At 36.1% G+C, this 27409-nt stretch overlaps 1 protein-coding gene across 1 annotated transcript in view; it reads left to right on the forward strand.

Annotated features, from left to right (window-relative positions):
• The window catches only part of SH2D4B (SH2 domain containing 4B), a 192460-nt gene extending 166708 nt beyond the window's left edge, over positions 1–25752 (forward strand). Inside the window, exons 7-8 of the mRNA XM_027861213.1 lie at positions 18395–18615; positions 25437–25752. Of these exons, the coding sequence (XP_027717014.1) occupies positions 18395–18615; positions 25437–25529 (314 nt within the window). The 3' untranslated portion in view covers positions 25530–25752. The remainder of the gene's footprint in view (positions 1–18394; positions 18616–25436) is intronic.
• The last annotated feature ends 1657 nt before the right edge of the window (positions 25753–27409 follow it).

Here is a 27409-nt window from a genome sequence, read left to right on the forward strand (position 1 = left end):
CCTTCCTTCCTTCCTTCCTTCCTTCCTTCCTTCCTTCCTTCCTTCCTCTTTCTTCCTCTTTATTATTTTATTTTTCAAGTGTTAGGCCTTAAAAAGTCAGTCCCTTCCTTTGATACGCTACCTACATTAAGAAAAACAAAAACAAATATAACCACAAAACCCACAGAAATAAATTCTTCAATAAATAGCTACTTGGTTCTGCAAAAAAAAAATAATCCCCATGTTGGTTATGTACTAAAATGTATGTTTCTTCCTGTGTCTTAAATTCATCATTTGCCAAGAAGTGAGTGACTTTTCATTTTCATTTTTTTGGACTTACTGTCATTTTGTTGTTTAGAGTTCTAAAGTCATTCAAAATTGTTTTTTTTCTTTTTTCCTTTTTTTTATTAATTTATTTTGATTTATCAACAATCACTTCATAAGCTTTTGAGTTTAAAATTTTTCTCCTCCTCCCTCCACCCCTGCCTTCCCAAGACAGCATACAATCTGATAAAGGCTATACATATACATTCCTACTAAACATATTTTCACATTAGTGATGTTGTAAGGAAGAATTAGAACCAATAGAAAGAACCACAAGAAAGAGGAAACAAAACAAAACAAAGAAAAAAAAGGAGTAAATAGTATGCTTCGATCTGCATTGAAACTCCACAGTTTTTTCTTTGGATGTGGATAGCACTTTTCATCATGAGACTTTTGGAGATGTCTTATATCTTTGCTTTGCTGAGAAGGGCTAAGTTCATCAAAGCTAGTCATCACACAACGTGACTGTTACTGTGTACAATGTTCTCCTGGTTCTGCTCACTTTACTCCGCATTAGTCCATACAAGTCTTTCCAGGTTCTTCTGAAGTTCACCTGCTCATCATTTCTTATAGCACAATAGTATTCCATTACATTCCTATACCACAACTTCTTCAGTCATTCCCCAATTGATGGGCATTCCCTCAATTTCCAATTGTTTGCCATCACAGAAAGAGCTGCTACAAATATTTTTGTACATGTGGATCCTTTTCCCATTTTTATGATCTCTTTGGGATACAGTCCTAGAAATGATATTGATGGGTCAAAGAGTATGTACATTTTTATAGCCCTTTGAGCATAATTCCAAATTGCTCTCCAAAATGGTTGGATCAGTTCATGACTCCACCAACTATGCATTAGTGTTCCAATTTTCCCACATCTTCTCCAAGATTTATCATTTTCCTGTTTTGTCATGTTGGCCAATCTGATAGGTGTGATGTGGTGCCTCAGAGTTGTTTTGATTTGTATTTCTCTAATCAATGGTGATTTAGAGCATTTTACATATGACTATAGATGGCTTTAATTTCTTCTTCTGAGAACTGCCTGTTCACATCCTTTGACCATTTTTCAATTGGGGAATGACTTTTATTCTTATAAATTTGACTTAATTCTCTATGTATTTTAGAAATGAGGCCCTTATAAGAGACACTGGTTGTAAACATTCTTTTCCAGTTTTCTACTTCCCTCCTAATCTTGGTTGCATTGACTTTGTTTATGCAAAAAACCTCTCACTTTAATGTAATAAAAATTATCCATTTTGCATTTCATAATGTTCTGCATCTCCTGTTTGGTTATGAAATCTTCTGTTCTCCATAAATCTTACAGATAAACTCTTCCTTTCTTTCCCAGTTTGCTTAGAGTATCAGCCTTTATATCTAAATCATGAACCCATTTTGACTTTATTTTGGTATATGGTGTGAGATTTTAGTCTATGCCTAGTTTCTGCCATTTTTCAGTTTTCCCAGCAGTTTTTGTCACATAGTGAGTTCTTATCCCAGAAGCTTTGGGTTTATCAAATAGGAAATTATTATAGTCATTTACTACTGTGTCTTGAATACCTAACATATTCCACTGATCTACCACTCTATTTCTTAACCAGTACCAAATAGTTTTGATGATTGCTGCTTTATAATACCATTTAAGATCCGGTGTGGCTAGGCCACCTTCCCCTGCATTTCTTTTTACTAGTTCCCTTGATATGCTGGACGTTTTGTTATTCCAAATGAATCCTGTTATTATTTTTTCTAGCTCTATAAAATAATTTTTGGTAGTTTGATTGGTATGGCACTGAATAAGTAAATTAGCTTAGGCAGAATTGTAATTTTTATTATATTTGCTCGGCCTACCCATGAGCAACTGATGTTTTTACAATTATTTAGATGTGACTTTATTTGAGTGAAAAGTGTTTTGTAATTATGTTCATTTAGTTCCTGGGTTTGTTTCAGTAGGTAGACTCCTAAATATTTTATAATGTCTACAGTAACTTTAAATGGAATTTATCTTTCTATCTTTTGCTGTTGGGCTCTAATCTTTTGGCAATGATTTATGTAGGTTTATTTTATAGCCTGAAACTTTGCTAAAGTTGTTTATTATTTCAAGTAGTTTTTTACTTGATTCTCTAAGTATATCATCATATCATCTGCAAAGAGTGATAGCTTTGTTTCTTCTTTGCCTATTCTAATACCTTCAATTTCTTTTTCTTCTCTTAATGCTAAAGCTAACATTTCTAGTATGATATTGGACAACAGAGGTGATAATGGACATCCTTTTTTTTCACCCCCAATCTTATTGGAAATACATCTAACTTGTCTCCGTTACATATGATACTTGCTGAAGGTTTTAGGTAGATGATACTTATTATTTTAAGGAATACTATATTTATTCCTATGCTCTCTAGTGTTTTTAATAGGAATGGGTTTTGAATTTTGTCAAAAGCTTTTTATGTGGTTTCTGTTAGTTTTGTTGTTGATATGATCAATTATGCTAATAGTTTTCCTGATATTGAACCAGACCTACATTCCTGGTATAAATCCTACCTGGTCATAGTGTATTATTCTTATGATAAGTTGCTGTAATCTATTTGCTAATATTTTATTTTAACTTTTTTGCATCTATATTCATTAGAGAAATTGGTCTATAATTTCCTTTCTCTGTTTTGACTCTTCCTAGTGTAGGTATCAGCACCATATTTATATCATAAATAGAATTTGGTAAGACTCCTTCTTCAACTATTTTCCCAGATAGTCTATATAGTATTGTAATTGATTGTTCTTTAAATATTTGATGGAATTCGCTTGTAAATCCATCTGTCCTTGGAGATTTTTTCCTAGGGAGTTCAATTTCTTTTCTGAGATGGAGTTATTTAAGTATTTTACTTACTCTTCTGTTAATCTGAGCAATTTATATTTTTGTAAATATTTATACACTTTTACTAAAATTGTTAAATTTATTGGCATGCAGTTGGGCAAAATAGTTCCTAATTATTGTTTTAATTTCCTCTTCCTTGGTGGTGGATTCACCCTTTTCATTTTTGATACTGGTAATTTGGTTTTCTTCTTTCTTTTTTTTTAAAATTAGATTGACCAAAGGTTTATCTATTTCATTGTTTTTTTTCCATAAAACCAGCTCTTAGTTTTATTTATTAGTTTAATAGTTTTTTTAATTTCAGTTTTATTAATCTCTCCTTTGGTTTTCAGTATTTCTAGTTTGGTGTTTAATTGAGGATTTTTAATTTGTTCTTTTTCTAATTTTTTAGTTGCATGCCCAATTCATTGATCTCCTCTTTTTCTATTTAATTCATGTAATCATTTAGAAATATGAAATTTCCCCTAAGAACTGCTTTCGCTGCATCCCATAAGTTTTGCTATGTTGTCTTATTATTGTCATTCTCTTGAATGAACTTATTGATTGTTTCTATGATTTGTTGTTTGACTCATTCATTTTTTAGGATTAGATTATTTAATTTCCAATTATTTTTTAGTTTATCTTTCTGTGGCCCTTTATTACATATGATTTTTATTGCATCATGATCTGAAAAGGATGCGTTTAATATTTCTGCCTTTCTGTATTGGATTGTGAGGTTTTTATGCCCTCTTGGTCAATTTTTGTGTATGTGCTATGTACTGCTGAGAAAAAAAAAGTATATTCCTTTCTATCCCCATTCAATTTTCTCAAGAGGTCTACCATACCTGACTTTTCTAATATTCTACTCACCTCCTTAACTTCTTTCTTGTTTATTTTGTGGTTAGATATATCTAGTTCAGAGAGGGAGAGGTTGAGGTCCCCCACTAGTATAGTTTTGCTGTCTATTTCTTCCTGTAACTCCTTGAACTTCTCCTCTAAGAATCTGGATGCTATACCATTTGGTACATATATGTTTAGTAATGATATTACTTCATTGTCTATGGTGCCTTTTAGCAGGATGTAGTTTCCTTCCTTATCTCATTTGATAAGATCTGTTTTTGCTTTTGCTTTGTCTGAGATCGGGATTGCTACCCCTGCTTTTTTTTTTTTACTTCAGCTGAAGCATAATATATTCTACTCCAGCCTTTTACCTTTACCCTTTGTGTGTCCCTCTGTTTTGAATGTGTTTCCTGTAAACAACGTATTGTAAGATTATGGTTTTTAATCCATTCTGCTATCTGCTTCTGTTTTATGGGAGAGTTCATCCCATTCACATTCACAATTATGATTATTATCTGTGTCTTCCTCTCCATCCTATTTCCTCCCTGTTTATACTTTTCTTTCTCCTTTCTCCCTTTCCCTCCTCACTAGTGTTTTGCTTTTGACTACCACCTCCTTCAGTCCCACCTCCTTTCTATTAGCCCCCTCCCTTTTCTTCCCCTTTACCCTTACTACTTCTTCCCTCCCTTCTAATCCCCCTCCCTTGTCTTTCTCCTTTTCCCTCCTACTGCCTATAGGGCTAGTTATATTTCTATACCTAACTGATTATGTTATTCCCTCCTTGAGCCAAGTATGATGAGAGTAAGGTTCAAACAATGCTCGTTTCCCTCCCTTATTTCCCTCTACTGTAATAGGTGTTTTTACCTTTTCCTGTAACATAATTTACTCTTGTCTGCTTCCTCCTTTTCTTTTCTCCCAGTACATGCCCTTAGTTAGATCAGATTAATCCACTTACTTAGATCCATTTAACCCACTTGATTAGATTTTTGTTTTATCATTGCATCAAAGTCATGTTATACCCATCCCCTCTATGTATCTCCTTTTAAAATGGTGTAATAACAATACAGTTTTCAAGAGTTACAAGTGTCATCTTTCCTTGTAGGGATGTAAACAGTTGGCCCTTATTAATAAGTTGTTGTTTTTTTTCTGTCCTGTCTTTTTATGTCTCTCTTGAGTCTTGTATTTGAAGATCAAATTTTCTGGTGAGCTCTGGTCATTTTATCAGGAAGGTTTGGAAGTTCCCTATTTCATTGAATGTTCATCTTCTCCCCTGAAAGATTATGCCCATTTTCGCTGAGTAGTTGATCTTTAGTTGTAATCTAAGCTCCTTTGCTTTATGGAATATCATATTCCATGCCCTACAATCTTTTAATGTAGAAGCTGCAAGGTCCTGTGTAATCCTGACTGTGGTTCCATGGTATTTAAATTGTTTCTTTCTGGCTGCTTCCAGTATTTTCTCTTTGACCTGGTAATTTTGGAATTTGGCTACTTTATTCCTTAGCATTTTCAATTTGGGATCTCTTTCAAGAGGTGATCAGTGTATTCTTTCTATGGCTATTTTACCCTCTGGTTCTAGGACCTCACGGTAGTTTTCCTTGATGATTTCCTGAAAGATGCTGTCCAGGCTCTTTTTTCGTTGTGATTTTCAAGTAGACCGATAATTTTTAAATGGTCTCTCCTGGATCTATTTTCCAGGTCAGTTGTTTTTACCAACGAGGTATTTTACATTTTCATCTATTTTTTTCATTCTTTTGTTTCTGTTTGACTGATTATTGCACTCTCATAGACTCATTAGCTTCCATTTGCCCAATTCTAATTTTTAACAAATTCTTTTCTTCTATTAGATTTTGTACCTCCTTTCCCATTTGGCTCATTTTATTTTTTAAGGAATTCTTCTCCTCAGTGATTTTTTGTGTCTCCTTTTCTGTTTGACCAATTCTGCTTTTTAAGGAGTTGTTTTCTTTAGTTAATTTTTGTCTTTTTTTTTCCAAGATGTTGATTCTCTCTTGCATACCTCTCATTTCTTTTCTCAATTTTTCTTCTACCTCTCTCATTTGACTTTTAAAATCCTTCTTGATCTCTTCCAAGAAGGCTTTTTGGGCTTCAGACCAGTTCATATTCCCTTTTGAGCTTCCAGATGTGAGTTTGTTTACAATGTTGTCCTCTTCAGAATTTCTACCTTGATCTTCACTGTTCCCATAATAAGAATCTATAGTACATTTCTTTTTGCTCATGGTGTTTGCTTATTCCCTGGCCTTTAAAAAGATTGATCTCTCTTGCTGGTGAGCAGGGGGCACTGACCAAAGCTTCTTGCATTGGGAGCCCTGGGTCTGGTCACTGGCTTTGTGTGCTGAGGCCTCTGATGCTGGCATTGGGAAATCTAGGGTTAGGATTGGCCCTGCTCACCTGGGCCTTTCCTTTCACTTTCTTTGGCTCCTTTTAGATGGATGTTTCACTGCTGTGGGATGTTTTTCCATCCAAAGCTTTCCTTTTTGGAGCTGTGCTTCCCAGAGTTTTGCTGAGGCACTGGAAGACTTGGCTGCCATAGAACACTGTGGCATGTGGTAGTTTTCTGAACCATTTTCCACTGGTTCCCCTGCCTGTACTGAGGCACTCAGGGGTCCTGGTGTTGGTGCTTGCCTGCTCTACCATCTGGGGTTCAGGGTCTCCCCCTGGTATGCTGAAGTGGGACTTTCCACTAGCTTTCTGGGATGCCTCCCATTCTGTACTGCTCCCTCTCCCCTAGGGCAAGAGGGGCCTTTCCTGTTAATTCCTCAAGCTTCCTGGGTTACTGGACTGCTGCACCCTATCTTTCTGCTGGTTCAGCTCTTCCAGCGTTTTTTCTGGGGTGATGTTTTCTGGGCTTTCAGAGGGTAATAAGGGACTATGAGAGTGATTTACTTCTTACTCTGCCATCTTGGCTCCTGGAAGTAGAATCCCCCAAAATTGTTCTTTCTCTATAATGTTATTATCATTGCATAAGTTATTCTTTTCATTCTGCTCAATTGGCTCTGCCAAATTCAGAAAATGCATAAAGGTCTTTCCGGTTGCTACTGAAAATTGTCCATTTCATCATTTGCTATGGCATAATAATATTCCATTAGATTCATATACCATAATTTGTTTATTCATTTCCCAATGGACACTTCTTTAGTTTCTAATTTTTATCTACTAAGAAAAAAGCTGCTATAAATATTTTGCACATATAGATCTTTTCCTTCTTTCTTTAATTTCTCTGGGTATAGTTCTAGTATTAGTATAGGTGAGTCAAAGGGTATAGACATTTTGGTAACCTTCTGGGCATCGTACCAAATCACTTTTTGAGAATAGCTAGAGCAATTGGACAGCTCTGGGAGAAATGATTCATTGGAACACTTTTCTATTCCAATCAATATTGATCTGTTTGATATTTTTCCTATATCATATAGGAATAATTAGATAAGATTGGGTCTTAGAGTAAGCCTTAATAATGGGCCTCAAACTTTAATGTAATGTTCACTACTTGTTTACCACTTCTGCAACCATAGGAATGCTGACAAAGATATCTTCATCCTGTTTAACTCAAATTTCTTGTCCAAACCCAGAATGGGTGAGATGGCTTGGTTCTTTAGAAAGTTCCCCAACTTATTTTTGTTCCACCAGAGCACTCTCTCTTGTCCAGCATGAGCAGGTGACCATCTTATGACTACTTAAATTAGCGGAGATGCCCTGTAATTTACCAATCTGTGCCCTCTGCCCCCACTGATACATCATTTTTGGCCCAGAAAAGCAAGGTCTATAAACCAATGAAATTCTGTATTTTACCATGCCTCTTTTGCATATTTGGGTATCAAACCATAAAACAAAGTCCTGGGAACCAGTGCTATCTTAGATTGTGAGGAAGATCTGTGGTCCACTTCATTAGAGAGGACCATTGACTCTTTAATAAAGTGCTATTGGTTCAGAGCTTTGATTAAGTGTTTTTTATTGCAGATCAGGTAATTATAATTGCCACAGCTCCACAAACAGTACACTAGAGCAGAGGTTGTCAGAGTTGCTTGGGTGCTCTGCAAAACTCCTGAGTGTGACTAGAATCAGATTAAAATGTAATTTGGAAATGTCTAATAAAACAAATAAAAATACATTATGATATAGATAATGCTATTTTTGTCAATGCTTAGTCAATATGCAGCCCCTAGGAATGCATGTCTATTTGAGTTTGATACTATTGAACTTAAAGTACTCATTTTTCCATGGCCCCTCTGACATTTGTTATTTTTCTCTTTTATCGTCTCTACCAATCTCAATCTGATCTGAGACAGTAATCTGAAGAGCAAGAAGCCAGGAACTACATTCCCATTCGAGGGAGAATATATGTAAATAATACTGTGACAGCACATATTCCCTTTCCCAAGACTCAATTCTCACCACCCCCTAACTTTTTTCTTAATTAAATTTTATTTTCAAATAAAGATAAAAAAATGACTGATGGTTGTGAGGTGGAATCTCAAAGTTACTTTAACTTAAATCTATCTAATTATCAGTAATTTAGAGAATTTTTTCATATCACTATTGATAGTTTGAATTCTTCTAAAAACTAAAAACTTTTGACCATTTATCAACTGGGGAAATGGTTCTTAGTCTTATAAATTTGAACCGGTTCATGTCGTATCTTAGAAATGAGACTTTTTATCAAAGTAACATACTTTTTTTCTCCCAATTACCTGTTTCCTTTCTATTTTTTACATTAGTTTTATTTTTAACTTACTTATTCAGTGCTGTGCCAATCAATATTCCAAAAGAAGATTTAATAGAGCTAGAAAAAAATAATAGCAAATGATCAAGAATATCAAGGGTAATAGTGAAAAAAGGCAAGGAAGAAGGGATTCTAACAGTTCCAGATCTCATACCATGCTACAATGCAGTAATCATTAAAATGATTTGTTACTGGTTCAAAAAAGAGAAAGATCAATCAAAGGAATTTTAAAAATTAATGGAAAATTTAAAAAATTTCAATTTTATATAATCAATGTCCATTTTATCTTGTGTGATCCTCTCTGTCAATTCTTGGTCATGAACTCTTCCCATATCTATAGATCCAAAATATGATTACTTCTTTTTCTCTTCAACTTGTTTGTGATATGACCTTTCATAAGTAGGTTACCCACTTGGAGGGGAAGCTTGGTGGCACAGTGGATAGAGTGCCAGGCCTGGAGTGAGGAAGATTCATCTTCCTGGGTTCAAATCTGGCCTAAGGTATTTACTAAGCTGTGTGACCCTGGACAAGTCAGTTTTACCATCTATAAAATGAGATGAAGAAGGAGATAGCAAACCATTTTAGTACCTTTGCCAAGAAAACCCCAAATGGAGTCACAAAGAGTCTGACATGACTGAATAATGACTGACCACCACCAACAAACATTTGGAATTTGTCTTGATATATGACGTGAGGGGTTCATTTAAACCCAGATTGTCATCAGTTTTCCCAGTAGTTTTTTGTCAAATAGTGTGTCCTTCCTTCAGTAAGTGGGGTCTTTGTGTTTAGTAAACATAATTCTATTATTTGCTGGCTTTTGTATGTTGTGTATGTAATTTGTTCCTTGATTGACCTTTCTCTATTTTTTGAACCAGTAACAAATCATTTTAATGATTACTGCATTGTAGTACAGTATGAGATCTGGAACTGATAGAATCCTTTCCTCTCTAACCTTTTTTCACTATTACCCTTGAGATTCTTGATCATTTGCTATTATTTTTTTCTGGCTCTATAAAATCTTCTTTTGGGAGATTAATTGGAACAGCATTGAATAAGTAAATTAATACAGGCAACATTGTCATTATATTATACTGGCTTGACTTCTCAATGAGTAATTAATATTTTTCTAATTATTTAGGTCTTTATTTCTGCAGAATATTTTATTGTTAAATTCATATAGTCCTTTATAAATCTTGGTAGATTCCCACAAATTTTATAGCTTTTGTGGTTATTTTGAGTAGAATTTCTCTTTCAATCTCTTCATGCTAGGTTTTAATGTTTAAGGACAGGAATGTTGATAATTTATGTAGAATTATCTTATATTCTGTAATTTTGCTGAAATTAGGAATTAGTTTAATCAATTTTAGTTGGCTCCTTAGGGTTCTCTAAGTACACCATTATTTTATGAATAAAAAGTAATAATTTTGTTTAGTCTTTGCTTATGCTCAATGCTTCTATTTACTTTTCTTGTCTTACTGCTATAGCTGTTATTTCCAGTACTCTGTTAAATAGTAGTGGTGTAAAGCAAAGTATCTTTTCTTTACCTCTGAACTTATTGGAAAGGCCTTTCACATTTCTCCATTATATCTATCTGTATCTATATCTATATCTATATCTATATATATAAAATGTTTGCTCAGATTTAGATAAGTATTATTTACTATATTAATGAAAGGTCCATTTATTCCTATGATTTCTAGAGTTTTTAATACAAATGAGTTTGAATTTTGTTAAAAGTCTTTTTAGCATCTGATATAATCATGTTTTATTATTAATTTTAATGTGGTTTATTTTACTTATAATCTTATTTATTTAGAAACAATCATGTGGGTTTTTATACACTTAAAAATAAAATTATTATAAGCTTAACAATTCACAAATAAAGGGTAATAAAATTGGGATGGTATATAAAGCTATGAACATTTATTACATAGTGTTTGTTAATACAGTATACATTAAATTTAGTAAGCTAGTAACAAAATTGTTATGTTTTATGCTTTTTCTGAACTTTTTGTTTACTTATATACACTTTTAATTTTTTCATCTTGGCATATTGTTCCTGAATTCTATACATTTTATTTTTCCTTATAAATAGACTGTAGAAAATCTGTTCTCATGGTTTGAAGCATGTGGCAGACAGAAATAAACAGAGAAAGAGGGAACAGTACTATATTAGGGCACCTAATGTCAAGTAGCAATGGCAGAAGAAAGAGATAGGAACTGGAGCTATGATTTTTACAAACATTATATCATATAAGGCTCACAACAACTCCATGAATCAACTGCATTGATGCATTACTGTCCCCATTTTAAAAACTAGACCTATGATTTCATTGACATAGACATCTCCCAGATGAGAAAACTCCCCTTCCTAGTGCAGGCTGGTAATTTCTCTGTGACTGAAAGTCACAGGGATATAGTCACAGAAAGTACTAAGAGTCTAAGGGGCTTGCCCAGGATGGTACAGCCTGTATGTATTAAAGACAGGACTTGGGGCTAATTAATTAAGGATTATAATGCAGCATGTTTGTGGATCTGGCAGACTCAGTGTCAGAAGTCCTGAGGTTAGTCAACTCAAGCTGAGGTTGAGGGATCATTGAAGGTTTAATAAGCAGGGGTAGATGAAGACCCTGAAGTCATGCAAAAGGTCTTCTGGATGATTTCAAGGGTACTTAGAATCCCCACCAACTTGTATTGTTCTTTGAGGCAAAAGGCCAGGACTGGATCATTGCTCTTTTTCATACAACATTGTTTCTAGTTCCTTCACTTTCTCATCACTCAGCCCTCCCTCCCTCAAATCCAATTCAATTCTGAGTCATAGCATCCTCTTCCTGATGTCATAGTCCTCTTTGAGAATGGAGGACAAAACCACAAATACAACTGCATTTTCCATTCTCTCTCTCTCTCTCTCTCTCTCTCTCTCTCTCTCTCTCTCTCTCTCTCTCTCAACATAAGGCAAGGACTCTGCCATTCCTTTGGCTAAGGTGCTCAGCCAAATGAGACTTAACATTTACCCCATTGCCACTAACAGCATTAAGCATAGTCAGAGTAAGCTTTGGCTTACAAAAGATGATTTAGTAGGCACCATGTAGTCCCCCGTCACCAGTATTCCAAAACCACAGAATAATCAAATATCAGAACTAGAACTGACCTTAGGTGTTATCTAGTACACACTCTACCTAAAGCGTGGACCCCTTCTGTGTTTTCCAACTGCCTTTCCACAGAATGTTTTTATTAGCCCACAAAATTTGCACTATCACCAAAGGTACTTCTTAAAACCTATAAACTTAAAAACTCTTATTCATCCATCTTTGCTTCCCACTCACAGTGTCAGGTTCCTTATATTCCTAGATCCCTCCTTTTCATGTGTTCCTAGCCATGGGTATATCCTAAAGCAGTGGAAAGGCAGAATAGTTAAAGATGTCAAACCCTGAAAATAAATGACCAAAGAGTCGTAGAGGTTGTCAGGATCCCCAAGGGGAGAAAATTGAGATATTTTACTCTTCTGCAGTATAGCTCAAGTTAGGAAATTGCCCTACAACACCAGTTCCCCTTTGTCACTTACTTCTGTGCTTGAAATTCCACCATTAGAGAGTTATTCCTTTGGGAATTATAGACTCTTGGTCTTAAGGATATCTTATCAACCCTTGAAAATAACCCCAATGTAGTCAGCTTTTAGTTGATGGATTCATTGATAGCTAGCTGAGAATAATGGTCTGAGGTACCATAGAACCTAACATAAACACCACAGGAGGATGAAGGGATGATGACATAGAAACTCAGAATAAGAGAAGAAAGGTAGGAAGAAGTCAAGATAGGATTCTGTCTTCTTGCCAATTTTTCTGAAAGCTAGCCCTTTGAGGATCGAGTCAGCAGAGTAGTGGATAATGGTAGATGCTTTGATGATGCTGTCACTTCTTTATACTCTGGAGTCTGGACCACATTGTTTGCTTCTACAGTAAATAGTGTAGAAATGTCTGGGCTATATATAACATCGTGCTACTTCTTGGTATGGGTAGATCATAGAACAATTTCTCTTTACTTCCTCCTCTGCCCCACACACAATTCCTAATATACATATATATGTGTATATATATATATATATATATATATATATACACACACACATACATATATACATATATGTGATAGTGAAATGTGTATATATAATGTGTATATATATATATTATATATATATATAAAAAAGTGAAATAACAGCCAGTGCCAAATCACTCATAATAGCCTGTTCAATCAAGGAATTATAGAGCTGGATGGAATTCTGAGGGTATCTGGCACTTAAATAGTGATCTCTTCTGTAATATCCCAGAAAAGTATTAATTCAGTCCCAACCTGAAGATCTTTACTGAAGCTGAACTCAACATCTGGAAATAGACCATTACTGGTAATCTGTACCTCAAAGTCCATTTGCATGGGACTCTCCTCTTTAGTGGAAACTAATTATTCAATGTTGCATGCCCACATAAGGAGTGGAGTTGGCAAAAAAAAAAAAAAAAAACTTAAGAGAAAAAAGATCCTAGTTTTTTGAGTTCCCTCTTTGAGAAGGAAAAAAAAAACATAGTTATAGACTCTTCAGATCCCTGAAGGAAAAATAAAAAGACTCTGGGAAGAAGCCAACATGTGGAGGAACTGCTTTAATCATGTCAGCTTATGGGACTATGTGTCTTCTTTCTTGAAAATGGAAACCAGAAGATCAGGTTTTTTCTTCTCCCAAGTTCTAGCAAATTCCACCCTTCATGCAGGGACAGAGCATTGAATAATCAATCTCCACAAATAAGAAGTCTCATGTGAATAGACTTTGAGGTATAGGTTACATGTCCGAATAGTCACATTTATTTGGAATTTTTTTCATACATTGAACCAAAATCTTCCCACTTCACCTTGTATCCACTGTTCCTTTTTCTACCATTTCCTGCCAAGAATTATAAGTCTGTATTACAGACTTATTGTAGACAACCCTTCAAATGCTTAAAGAGAGCTACCCTGGCACTTCCTACCAAGTCTTCTCTTGGTTAAACATCCTTCCTTTCTCCCCCCAACTCTTGTAGGGCATGTTCTCTAGCCTTCTCACTGTCCTACTATTTTTCCACTGGAATTTCTCCAGGTTGTTAATGACCTCCTTAAAATGCAATGCCCAAATTCGTTCAATCAATATCAAATCAGGACAGAATGCAACCTAACTATCACATCCCTTATTTTGAACATCCTACAGGATGCAGGCTAAAATTATATTAGCTTTTTTGTTTTCGGCACCATATTGTTGACTTATATGGCATTTGCAGTTTACTAAAACTTCATCTTTTTTTTTTCTTCACAAAAGCATTGTCTAGACACAGGATGGGGAGAAATGTCCATGTATTAGCCTGACTACCAGTGGATACCTGTTTGATCTCTAAGTTCACACTATAGAGCACTTGAGGGTCACCAAAGCTCTTTTCTCACAATAACTCTACAAGATAGAAAAAGTCCTGTTACCTCTGTTTTTACAAATAAGGAAACCGAGGCTCAGTCAGAGAGATTTAGTAACTAGCTCAGGTAGTAACTGTCAGGACTTGAACACAGGTCTTCTAACTAAAAAAAAAAAAAAACACGACTGTCCATTATCCCATGGTGCCTCTTATTTTTCTGGGCTCTGTCTCTTTACTCCTTGGCAAGTCACAGATGCCTTTTCAAACAGGTATGTCTCCTGTATAGTCTTATATACAGGGACCATCCTGGTTGGTAGTCCTGACTTTGAGTACAACTTGGTCTGGGGAGACTGAAATGAGTCCATGCAAAGTTTCCCTGACATCCTGGTGATGTGATGGTTATTGTGAAGTGGTCTCACTGCCTTCCAAAGCTGAGCCTGTCTGAAAGGATTACAGTCCTGAAACCCCCAGTTTCCTCCTCCATGAGCTCTTCTTGGAAATACCTTTAAGAGATTAGTAGGAATTGTCTAGGGGGTGAGAGAACAGGCTTTGAAATTCTGTTTGCAGATAGTAATTCCAATTAATACCTGAACCACCAGCAATCAAAGGGCCCAGGATTCTAAACCTCTTAGCAGAGCCTTGGGGTGAGAGCAAAGTTTCCTGACTTGAGTTCAAACAATTTTCAAATGTTCATGCAGTGTTTCCACAGATGTTGTTTATTTCTCCTCAGCAGTCTCAGGAGTGAGCAATCTCTCTCTCTCTCTCTTTTAGCTGTCATGAGAATTACACAGTGTTTTGAAAGGGTGGGAAAAAAAAAGTTTTCATTGCTTTAATTACTAACCACTGAAGATTTAGACATAGCAAGAATAAAATAAACAAACAAACACAGGAAGAAAAGAGGTTCTTAGAAGTTGTTAATGGCTTTGGGTTAGCATAGGTGAAGAAACCAGCTGGCTGGTGATTTATTAGGGGGATCAATAGGTAGAGAGAAATGAAATGAAAAGAGCTTATCTCTAAGGACTATGTATCATTTTATAGAATCACAGTTTTTTAGAGCTGAAAAGGACATTCCCCCTCATTTACTGGCTGAGGAAACCAAGGTGTAGAAGAGAAATTCTTAATCCGGTGTCTGAAACCTTTTTTTTTTTTAGTTTTGATAAATATATTTCAATAAAATTGGTTTTCTTTGTAATCCTATGTATTTTATTTCATGTATTAAAAATTGTTCAGAGAAGGGGTCTGCAGAATTCATCAGACTTCCCAAAGTTTCCATGATATAAAAAATAGTCAAGAATCCTTGGCCTAGATACTTACTTTCTATCATAGTTAGAGAAGATAAAGCTCCAGTCTTCTTAACTCTCCATTCAATCCTCTTTTCCATCACATTGTGCTATATATCCTTCTTATCTAACTGGTGGGTATGGAAGTGGGACACTAGCTGGCTTGTCCTGGAGGCTGGTGGAAATCCATTCTTGCTGGTTGGTCTGGTCATGATGCTAAAGGCTTGGGCCTCTTTGGCCTTTTATTGATTGCTTTTACTACTTGTTCTGTAACTATGAGTGAGATTGCATAGATGTGGCGTCTGGCCATTCTGGGGCCTTGTAAGAAGCAGGACTTAGTATCTTGTTAATAAAGAGTGTGAGCAGCAGTCACAGCAAGAGATGGACAAGCACTTAGTGGGAAATCTGGCTATGGCTATATTCAAATGTCTCTACTCAACCCCTGGGCTAGTTAGGGGGCTGCATGGTTGCCAGAACAAATAGTTTTGATTTGGGAACTTACTACACTGTGTGAGAATCTAATTATGTGGTTTCATTCAAGCCGAAGGGCCCTGCCAGTTATTTGTTACTGTGTGATCTGAGTCCTTTTCTACCTCTCTTCTCTTGGGCTGACTTGGCCTCATTGATCTTTACTTGGGGCATTTTGGCATATACTTCCTCTGTCTGTTTGTGATCTTGGATAGAGAGAGAAAACATATCTGTCAGTCAAAATCTTATCTAACTATCAAGACCAGTTCAAATACTTCCTCTTCTATGAAACCTTTCCAGATTCCTAAAAAACCAAAATTTTCCTTCTCTGAATTCAATTCAATTCAATTCAGTTCAATTTGGCAAACTATCCCCATCTCTATCTATCTATCCATCGATCTATCCATTCATCTGTCTGTCTGTCTATCTATCCATCCATCATCATCATCATCATCATCATCATCTATGTCTATCATCTGTCTATCATACCTATTGCCTCATTTGATACTTCCATATGAAGAAGGTAGTACAAGGGATTATTATTTCCATTTATAGATGAAGTAAGGCCCATAGAGGTAGTAATATGCCCAAAGTTAAACTGCTATCTAGTAGCAACAGATGCTACACTTAGAAATTAGAAGATCCTTTTATTTGTGATAGAATTAATTGAGTTTCAACTGGACCCTCAGTGTTTGTTTAGACCATAATCCATGAGAGAATGCCTATAATGGCCACATCCATTTTTACTATTAATCAGCTCCAGGAACATGCCTCACTGATATGTCACATGAATAGTTAACAATCAGGAAAGGAGAGATAGGAAGAAACAGATGAAGCATTTAAATGGAGAGAAAAAAATAGAAGAGAGAAGGAAAGGAGAAGAATAAGACAGGGCAGCTGAGAAATAATGAAGGGAATATGTGAGGCTATTTTTGAAAATGAATTAGAGTAGCCAAGTGAAAATTTGAAAGGATTTCTGTAAGAATGTCACTATAGTTACATCAGAGAGCTGAGAATTCTAATATGATAGCTGTTTGGTATTTTTTTGTCTGAGGAATGAGATCTCAGTAATCTTGTCTACAGGAAGGTTTTATGTTAAAATCCCACCCTTTTGATTTCTATCTAAATATTACAGAGGAATGGAGGAAAATGTATTTAACTTTCCGTTTCCTACACCTTTCTGCCAGGAATATTCTTATCAATCACAATTTAGTGACCCTGACCAAGAAATCATTCTGCTCCAACAAGAACCTTCCTCTGTCCCTACTAGGACCCTTCTCTGGGGGACAGTCATCATGACATTAGAATACCCAGTGGAAACAACGAATGACAGAATTTCTTTCCAGCTACTCAGATTTCATTACTTGCCCTGGGGCATTCCTTAAGGACACACTGGGGATAAAGGAATGCCAGGGAGAATATATGAGATGTCTTGGAATCAGGACTTTAGAGCTGGAAGGGACTTTAGATGGGAGTCATGCTTCAGGTGAAGTTTGAACTAAATGACCTCTTAGGTCCTTTCCAGATCTGGGATTTTATGATTGTGGGTCATTTGGTCCACCCTCCCATTCAATGTGGAGTCCCTTCCATAGCAACCCTAACATCATGTGTAGGTGACAGAGAAAACAAGTATAAACATTTTTACTTTAGTTACCAAGGGGGATAATGAACAATGGAGAGTTAATACCCAAACACGAGCATTGAGGTTGCTCCCCAAAGGCTTGTTGAGTTTCCACATTTTCCTATAAGGAAGTAAAGGGCAGAGCCAGGACTTCTATGGTATAGTGAGACATTTTTTTAAATAGGAATTGAACTACTTTATATACATGCATACATGCATATATGTATATATATATATATATACATACTTTGAGAATATTGAAGTTCACTTTTACTTATTTATAAAGAAAATACTTATTAAGCACTTTAATAGGGTACAGTGGGAAAAGCTCAGTCTGCATAGTTAGAGGACTATGGGTATAAATTTCACCTTTGACATTTTCTTCCTGGATGACTTTGGGCAAATCACTTAAACTAATCTCTCTAGGTCTCAGTTTCCTCATATGTAAAATGACTGGCTGGCATCTTAAGTTCCATGAAGTGCCAAATCTATGATTTTAACAGGGTAAAGAAAATTACTTGGGAGTGATTTTATTACTTAAGAAAACAGGATATTCAGGTACCTGCTTGTAAACTGATAATTGATCCAATAATTACGAATCATTTAGATGTGTTCATTAAAACAATTCCTCTAAAGGTCTCTTTAGAGAAAAACAAAACTTTATTAGTCCAGGTCAAGTTATTATGTGTAATTAAGAGTAATAAAATTGCCTCTTTAGAAAATATCCTATAATTCAGACAACACTTATCCCACCTCATTTGTCCAAGTTAGCAAGGTTAAACTTAAGCTCTCATTGTAGCTCTCTTTAGCAGTGTATACAGTAGAGGCTCATTACTTGTTATTGATTGTAGTTGCTGACTGCAATGTCATTTCTTGTAGGGATCATTAGCCGAGAGGATGCAGAAGACCTTCTGTCAACCATGACTGAGGGGGCATTTCTGGTTCGTGTCAGTGAAAAAATCTGGGGCTACACCCTCTCCTACCGCCAGCAGCACGGGTTCAAGCACTTTCTTGTGGATGCATCAGGGGATTTTTATAGCTTCCTGGGAGTGGATCCTAACCGCCATGCAACTCTCACAGACCTTATTGATTTTCACAAGGTATCCACTCTGTGAGGCACCGACATGAAGACTTGGGTGATGGGTGAGGTCAGAGCTGTTCATTTCAGAAGTGTCATCACAGTGACTAGGACCAAGTCAGAGGTGTTGTGTAATGAGTGTGATTGGAAGATGTGATGATATAAGGACCTTCAGGACAACCCCAAACAGAAAGACCCCAAACCCAGTTCTAATTGCCACTTCTCTTGGTAACTTTCCTTTTTACCCTCCCTTGGGGAATATTTGTCCCCCAAAGATCATCCCTCTGTGATTCATCTACTTTCCCTTTGGTTTTCTCTTAAGGAACCACAAACAAAGAGAAAAGTGGAATAACAGGTTGCCTATGGTTTTGATGTTTTTAGGAAAAGTTCCCCATCCTTGGGATAGTGGCCACAATACCTGAAAGCTGTCCATAGTACCTTTTATGTGGGAGGGTATCTAGGTATGTTTATTTCACCACAGGAGGACCATTTAATAAAAGGATGACATGGAGAGCTAGTGGGAGTCTTTCTGTTTCTCAATCATTATTATCCTCATCATCTAAACATCTTCCTGGGCTTGCTTATGTGCCTAGAACTGTGCAAGGAGTTTCTGTCACATGGGAGGGCACAGAGACTGTGCCTTCAAGTATCTTACATTTTTAGCACTGTCCCAACCTCCTTCCCCACTTACTATGGTGTAAGATAGGTTCAACATAAGGGATCATAAAGGCTTTCCATAACCAAATTGAAGGTCAGCTTAGGTTTCATATAAATGACCTCTTAAAATTAATTAGTTTCTCATTTTCAGGGCTTTTCTGGTTCTAAACCTAAGCTGATATTCCTTTGAAAGTACACATATACCCCCATATGTACTCCCAATTGACAGTGTGTGGCAATCTTAACAAACTTTCTACTGGCTTATTCTCTGCTTAATGAACTTGGGTTTAGCATGCTAATATACCTGTCTGAATTGCTTTACATTGCAATTTAAATATTCTAACGATGTCCTGTCTTCCAGAAGGTCAAATCTGGACACTCGACATGTTCATGCCAAGTGTGGCTCCAAAGTGCACTTTGTCAGAAATCCTGGAGTCTTTAAAAATCAGCTGTCTAAGCAAAACCAAGGCTATGGAAACGAAGAACAGAATTTTCTTACTGCCCCATTGCAGTACTTTTTTTTCCATATGAAACTACTTCAAGTTAGCTCCCTAAGGGAGTTGAAACTGCAGGGAAGCCGGAGGGAGACAGGACCTAATCAACTAAATGGGATTGGGGCCAGGACAGTGGAGCTAAAGCTAGAGTATTTGATGAAGTGCCCCTGAATTCTGGCCTGGATTCAGGCCCTAGTGGCCTAACCCATAATTCCCCCACAGTTCCAATTACCAGCCTGACATAAAAATAAGGCTCCTTAGAGGTTGCTTAAGACTGCTCTTTCCCCAAGTATGTTCAGGTAGACTTCTGTTATTCTGGGTTTAGTGGTAAAGAACACATGATTAATTTATTCATTCAATATATAAAAATACATTTGTTACTGTTGTTGGTGTTGTTGTGGAGACCTGTGGTTTTATGGATGTAGGGACTCCAGGTAAGACAACTCCCTCCATCAGGGCAAACTGGTAACTGCTCTGGGAGTCACCAATAGTAGTCTATGAACATGGAGAGATCAAGTGATGTGCACAGGGTCATACAGTCAGGATCCAGCATATGGAGGACCTAAACACAGGCTTGCCTGACTCTGAAGCCAGCTTTCTATACATTATGTCTCTTACTATACATTTAGTGCATGCAGATATATATGTGTATATGCATATATGTTAACACATGTGTATACACACATGTGCATAGATATCTGTATATAGTACCTGCATATATATATGTATATACACATACATATACGTATTTATAGGATACACGTGATATGTGTACATATAAGTATATATAATATAGAAGTATATATGTACTATTTCTTACTATATAGTTATTATATATGTACATATGTATATGTATATATGCATACATGTGTATATATACACACATATACACTACCTCTTACTAATCCACTTGGTATATATATGTGTGTGTGTGTGTGTGTATATATATATATATATATATATATATATATATACACACACATATAATATATGTAATATATATACAAAAAATATGTAAGCATATAGAGTGCCAGGGCCTGGAGTCAGGAAAACCTAACTTCAAATCCAACCTTAGACAGTAACTGTGTGATCCTGGGCAAATCACTTAACCATATTTACCTCAGTTTCCTCTTTTGGATCTGGAGAAGAAAATGGCAAATTACTCTAATATCTTTGCCAAGAAAACCTCAAAAGAGGTCAAGAAGAATTGGAGATGAGTGAAAAACAGCTAAACAAAAACAACTGTCTTATCCTCTGGTAGTATAGTAGATAGAACCATGGGCCTGTAGTCGGGAAGATCGTGAGTTCAAAACTAGCTTCAGACACTTACTAGCTGTGTGATCCTGGGTAAATCATTTAAATTCTGTTTCAAGTGGCAACTAGGTGTTGCAGTGGATAGAGTGCTGGGTCTGGAGTCAGGAAAATCCATTTTCCTGAGTTCAAATCTGATGTCAAATCTGAACTCATTTACTAGCTATGTGATCCTGGGCAAGTCACTTAACCTTCTTTGCCTCAGTTTCTTCATTTGTAAAATGAGCTGGAGAAGGAAATGTCAAACCAAGCTAGTATCTTTGCCAAGAAAACCCCAAGATGGGGTCATGAAGATTTGCACATGACTGAAAAAATGACTGAATATAAATATATATGTATACACACACATACACACATACATACATATACATATATGTGCACATATATGTATCTGTACACACATATATACACTGACTCTCACTATACACTTACTATATATACAAACACGATATATGCAATACATACATGTGTGTTATATATATGTAAACATGCTCTCACTATTCACTTAGTACATATATAGATACACATATACACATAATATACTATCTATAGTCTATATAGGCAGCATCCATGTAATATATATTACAAACATACATATATATGGCTCTATACATACATTGTACATATACCAAATTAAATATAAATAAAAGACAATACTACAAAGATGCCATAAGACAAAATACATTAAGTAACAAATGAATAGGACAAGTAATGACCTCAAGGGAAGGAAATAAACATTTATAAAGTGCTTACTATGTGCCACGTACTATGCTAAGAACTTTAAAAATATTATCTCCTTTGATCCTTACAACAACCCTGTGAAGTAAGTGCTATTATATCCCCATTTTACAATCAAGGAAACTGAGTTAAACAGAAGTTAAATGACTTGCCCAGGGTCACACAGCTAGTAAATTTCTTTTTTTTAATTTTGTATTTATCTCCCCCCCCAAGTTACATGTAAAAAATAATTAACATTTGTTTTTAAAATAAAGTTCTAAATTCACTCCTTCCCTCCTCAATCCTCCCCACTCCCCATTGAGAAGGCAAGCAAATTCATATAGGGTTATACATATGTAGTCACGCAAAACATGTTTCCATATTAGTCATGTTGTAAGAGAAAAATATGGACCAAAATAAAAACCCAAGAAAAATAAAGAAAGTAGAAAAGTATATTTCTATCTGTATTCAGGCTCCATCATGTCTTTATCTGGGGGTGTATAATATTTTTCACCATAAGTCCTTCAGAATTGTCTTGGATCATTGTATTGCTAAGAATAGCAAAGTCATTTGCAGTTGATCATCTTACAATATTATTGTTACTTTGTACAATGTTCTCCTAATTCTACTTGTTTCTCTTTGCATCAGTTCATGTAAATCTTTCCAGGTTTTTCTGAGAACATCTAGCTCATCATTTGTTATATCACAAGAGCATTCCATCACAATCATACATCACAAATTGTTCAACCATTCCCCAACTGATGTGCATCCCCTCAATTTCCAATTCCTTGCTACCACAAAAAGAGCCACTATAATTGTTTGAGCATAGTTCCAACTTACTCTACATAATGGATGAATCGGTTCACAACTCCACCAGCAGTGCATTAATGTCTCATTTTCCCCATACCCACTCCAACATTTGTCACCTTCTTTTTCTGTCCTATTAGCCAATCTAATAGGTGTGAAGTAGTAACTGAGAGCTGTTTTTACTTTGCATCTCTCCAATCAATAGGGATTTAGAGCATTTTTTATATGGCTATCTATAGCTTTGATTACTTCATTTGAAAACTGTCCATATTTGTTGATTATTTGTTAATTGGGGAATGGCTCTTATTTTTATAAATTTGACTAATTTCTCTACATATTTGGGAGATGAAGCCTTTATCAGAGAAATTTGCTTCAAAATATTTTCACACTTATGATTGCTAACTGTATTTCTCTCCATCCTGTTTTCCCCTATTTTTTCTATTCTTTCTCTCTTTTCTCCCTGTCCTTCCTCAAAAGTATTTTGCTTCTGACTACACCCTCCCCCAATCTACTCTCCCTTCTATGAGCAGCGCCTCCCTTCACTTATCCCCTTTGCCTCCTACTTTCCTGTAGGTTAAGATCAATTTCTATACCTAATTGTGAGTGTATGTTATTCCCTCTTTGAGCCAATTCTGATAAGAGTAAGGTTCATTCACTCCTCCTTCCCTCTCTCTCTTCCCCTCTACTGTAAAATCTCTTTCTTGACTCTTTCATGTGAGATAATTTGCCCTATTCTACCACTTTCTTTCCCTTTCTCCCAGTACATTCCTCTTTCTCACCTCTTCATTTTATTTTTTAAGATATCATTCCATCATATTCAACTCACACCTCTGTCTTCTCTCTATATATACTTCTTCTAAGTGCCCTAATAATGAGAAATTTCTTGTGAGTTACACGTATCACCTTCCCATATAGAAATGCAAATGGTTTAACTTTATTAAGTCCCTTATGATTTCCTTTTCCTCTTTACCTTTCTATGCTTCTCTTGAGTCTTGTATTTGAAAGTTAAATTTTCTGTTCAGCTCTGGTCTTTTCATCAAGAATGCTTGAAAGTCTTTTCACTGAATGTCCATTTTTTCCACTATTCAGTTTTGCTGAGTAGGTGATTCTTGGTTGTAATCCTAGCTCCTTTGCCCTCTGGAATAGCATATTCTAAGCCCTCTAATCCCTTAATGCAGAAGCTGCTAAATCTTGTGTTATTCTGACTGTGGCTTCACAATACTTGAATTGTTTCTTTCTGAATGCTTGCAATATTCTCTCCTTGACCTGGGAGCTCTGAGGTTTGGCTATAGTATTCTTGGGAGTTTTCATTTTGGGATCTCTTTCAGGAGGTGTTTGGTGGATTCTTTCAATTTCTATTTTTTCCTTCTAGTTCTAGAATATCAAGGCAGTTTTCCTTGAGAATTTCTTGAAAGATGGAGTCTGGGCTTTTTTTGTCATGGCTTTCAGGTAGTCCAATAGTTTTTAAATGATCTCTCCTGGATCTATTTTCCAGGTCAGTTGTTTTTCAAATGAGACATCACATTGTCTTCTATTTTTTATTCATTCTTTTCATTTTGTTTTTATTGTTTCTTGATTTCTTACGAAGTCATTAGCCTCCATGTGTTCAATTCTAATTTTTAATGAATTATTTTATTCAGTGAACTTTTGTACCTCTTTTTCCATCTGACCACTTCTATTTTTAAGGAGACTTTCTTTTCAATGAATTTTTATGTATCTTTTTTCATTTGGCCAATTCTGTTTTTCAAGGCATTCTTTTCCTAATTGGATTTTTGTACCTGTTTTGTCATTTGGCCTATTCTGTTTTTAAGATGTTATTTTCTTCAATATTTTTTGTTTCTCCTTTACCAAGCTACTGACTTCTTCTTCATGATTTTCTTGCATCATTCTCATTTCTCTTACCAATATTTCCTGTACCTGTCTTACTTGATTTTAAAAATCCTTTTAAAGCTCTTCCACGATGTGAGACCCATTTATATTTTTCTTGGACTCTTTGGATAAAGGAGTTTTGACTTTGCTGTCTTCTTCTGAGTGTGTGTTTTGGTCTTCCTTGTCACAATAGTAACTTTCTATGATCAGAATTTTTTCCATTGTTTGCTCATTTTTCCAACCTATTTCTTTACTTTTAATTCTTTGCTAAAGTGGGGCTCTGTTTCCATGGTGGAGGGTACACTGTCCTAAGCTTCAGGGGTTTTGTGTGCAGCTGTTTTCAGAGATACCTCCAGGGACTTGTAAGTTTTCAGTTCTCCCGGGGTGGTATGATCCAGGTTGAGTTGTGTTTACTATTATTCTGACCAGTGCTTTGGTCTGTGAGAAATCACAAGCACTCATTTCTGCCCTGGAACTGTGAGGAGGGTCCTCACTCCACTTTGGTCACAAGCTCTGATGTGCCAGTGCTTGTCCTTGCCCTGGGACTGACATTCAGGACTGGGGCCCATATTCGAGTACGGGCAAAGCAACTGAGCAAAGAGACCCCTGTAATCTCCTGAGCAGTTGTTCGACTCCCTTACCATCTGTGGTCATAGAGCTCCATGATAGAATTAGAGACATTAAAATAATAGTCTTCTTGGATAGGTCCAAGAAAATGTTGAATGGTGACCTTACCCCAATGCCTGGCACATAGTAAGCACTTAATAAATGATTTTTTGTTCATTCATTCATCTATGTTGTAGGCGTCATTCCTATTCTGGGTGGGGGCTTAGTCCTGTTGTCCTCAAAAATTCCAATTCTTAGATTCTTTGAATTCATGAACTCCTGATCTCAGTCTCTCAGAGAAGAGTACACTCCAGTCACCATAGGTTAATCAGACATTTCCTCCTATTTATACATGTGAACCTCCCTTTTTCCTTTCTTTCAGGAGGAAATCATTACAGTATCAGGTGGAGAATTACTACAGAAACCCTGCGGACAGAGAGACAACACACCAGACTACCACATGCTATTTGATTGACTTTCTTCCATGGAACAGGCCTCCATTAGATTTCTCCAATCACCTTGTACCCACAACCTTCCCAACATCCCCTACTTTGTACCAACAGTGGTGGAGGGTGGGCATCTGAAGGAATGGGTAAATTTAATAGGCTTGTTCTGAAAATTTTCAAAGCCAAATGGCAGCCAGCAATATCTCCAAATGATTTACCACCTACTTGGCATTAAGGAAAGTCATCAGAATCATGTAGTAGATACTCAATTTTTATTATTATTTTAAATTTGAACTGAATTTGTTGAATACAAAATATGTCTCCATGTATATCCATATATATGCATGTATACACATGGACATATGTACATACATATGCACGTATACATGTGTGCATACACAGATATACAAAGGTATATAGATACATACACATATGTCTATGTGTATGTATGCATGTATGTGTGTGTATCTGCATATAAATACATACAAACATACATACATGCATACATGTATTTCCTACAATGTGTCAGACCCTGTGATAAGCACTTTGTAAGTATCTCATTTGATCCTTACAACAACCCTGGGAAGTAAATGCGATTATTATACCCATTTTAAAGTTGAGGACACTGAGGCACACAGTGTATTCATGAGGGTGGTGGTTTCATCACCAAATGATAAGTATTGAAGGAGTGTTAGCGCAGAGTATTGGGCATTAATTCAAGAAGATCTGGTTCAAATCCTGCCTCTGATAATGATTGTGTGACTATAGATAATTTTTCAAGCTTCTCTGACCCTCAGTTTTTTAACCTGTAAAGTGAGGGCTTGGACTATATAGCTCATAAGGTTTCTTCCAGTTCTAAATCCATGCTCCCATAATCCTGGATCCTAATGGTCAGTCTATTCACTAAATGAGTCATCTGCCACTATCTATCCTATCTTCTTTGTATCTCTTTTTTTGGATACAAATGCATGTCATTTGAGCTCATACAATGGGGCAAATTCTTGAATTCTGTTATTAAATTATTTGAATGTAAGCTCCTCGATGTCAGGGAGTATTTCACTTTTGTCTTTGTCCCTTTGTCCTTAGTGCCTGGCACAGTTCCTGTCATGTGATGTATAGATTATACACACACACACACACACATATCCATATATGTGTATATATATAATGTATATATGCACACACATATACTCACATATACATACATACATGCATAAATACATACACATACACGAATACACACATATACACACATATACATACATGCTTGCTCATTGAGACAACAGTTGGATCTCTCCTTACAGATTTGTCTTGTTCAAGGGCTTAAATGTATACTTGAAGATCTCTGATAGTTCACCAAACACAATATGTTAAGAGAGCTATAATCTCTTTATTTTCCCAAGCATTGTCCTTGTTTCTTTATTAACATTATCACATAAGCTTCCATAACTTTCCTGGTCTCTATCCAACTGTTTGTACAGCCAAAGGGAATTATTCATTAGTGCATAGGGGAGAAGCAAGAAACTCACATGCTTTCCTCTCACACTTTGATGAATGGATATGTTGCACTGGATTCATTGATGCACACTGAAATCCCTCCACACCTTCTCGTCCTGTGCAATTCTTATCCATGTGTTTACATTGATGCCCGGAAGAAGCTCTGTTCCAAAAAGTTACAGATTTTATTATGATTCTCTGAATGTCCCCAGGGTACCTCTGTAACACATGGGCTACCCAGATGTTGACTCTCATTCTCATCGTATGACCATATTTTGATATGTATGCACAAGAAAGCATTATGTCATATATGAATGAGCAACTAGCTTACAAACTTCCATTTAAAAGTTGGAGGCAGGGGCAGCTAGGTGGCACAGTGTATAGAGCACCAGCCCTGAAGACAGGAAGACCT

The sequence above is a fragment of the Vombatus ursinus genome, unplaced genomic scaffold, assembly GCF_900497805.2.
Source record: "Vombatus ursinus unplaced genomic scaffold, bare-nosed wombat genome assembly UNPS02000749.1, whole genome shotgun sequence".
Taxonomy (NCBI): Eukaryota; Metazoa; Chordata; class Mammalia; order Diprotodontia; family Vombatidae; genus Vombatus; species Vombatus ursinus.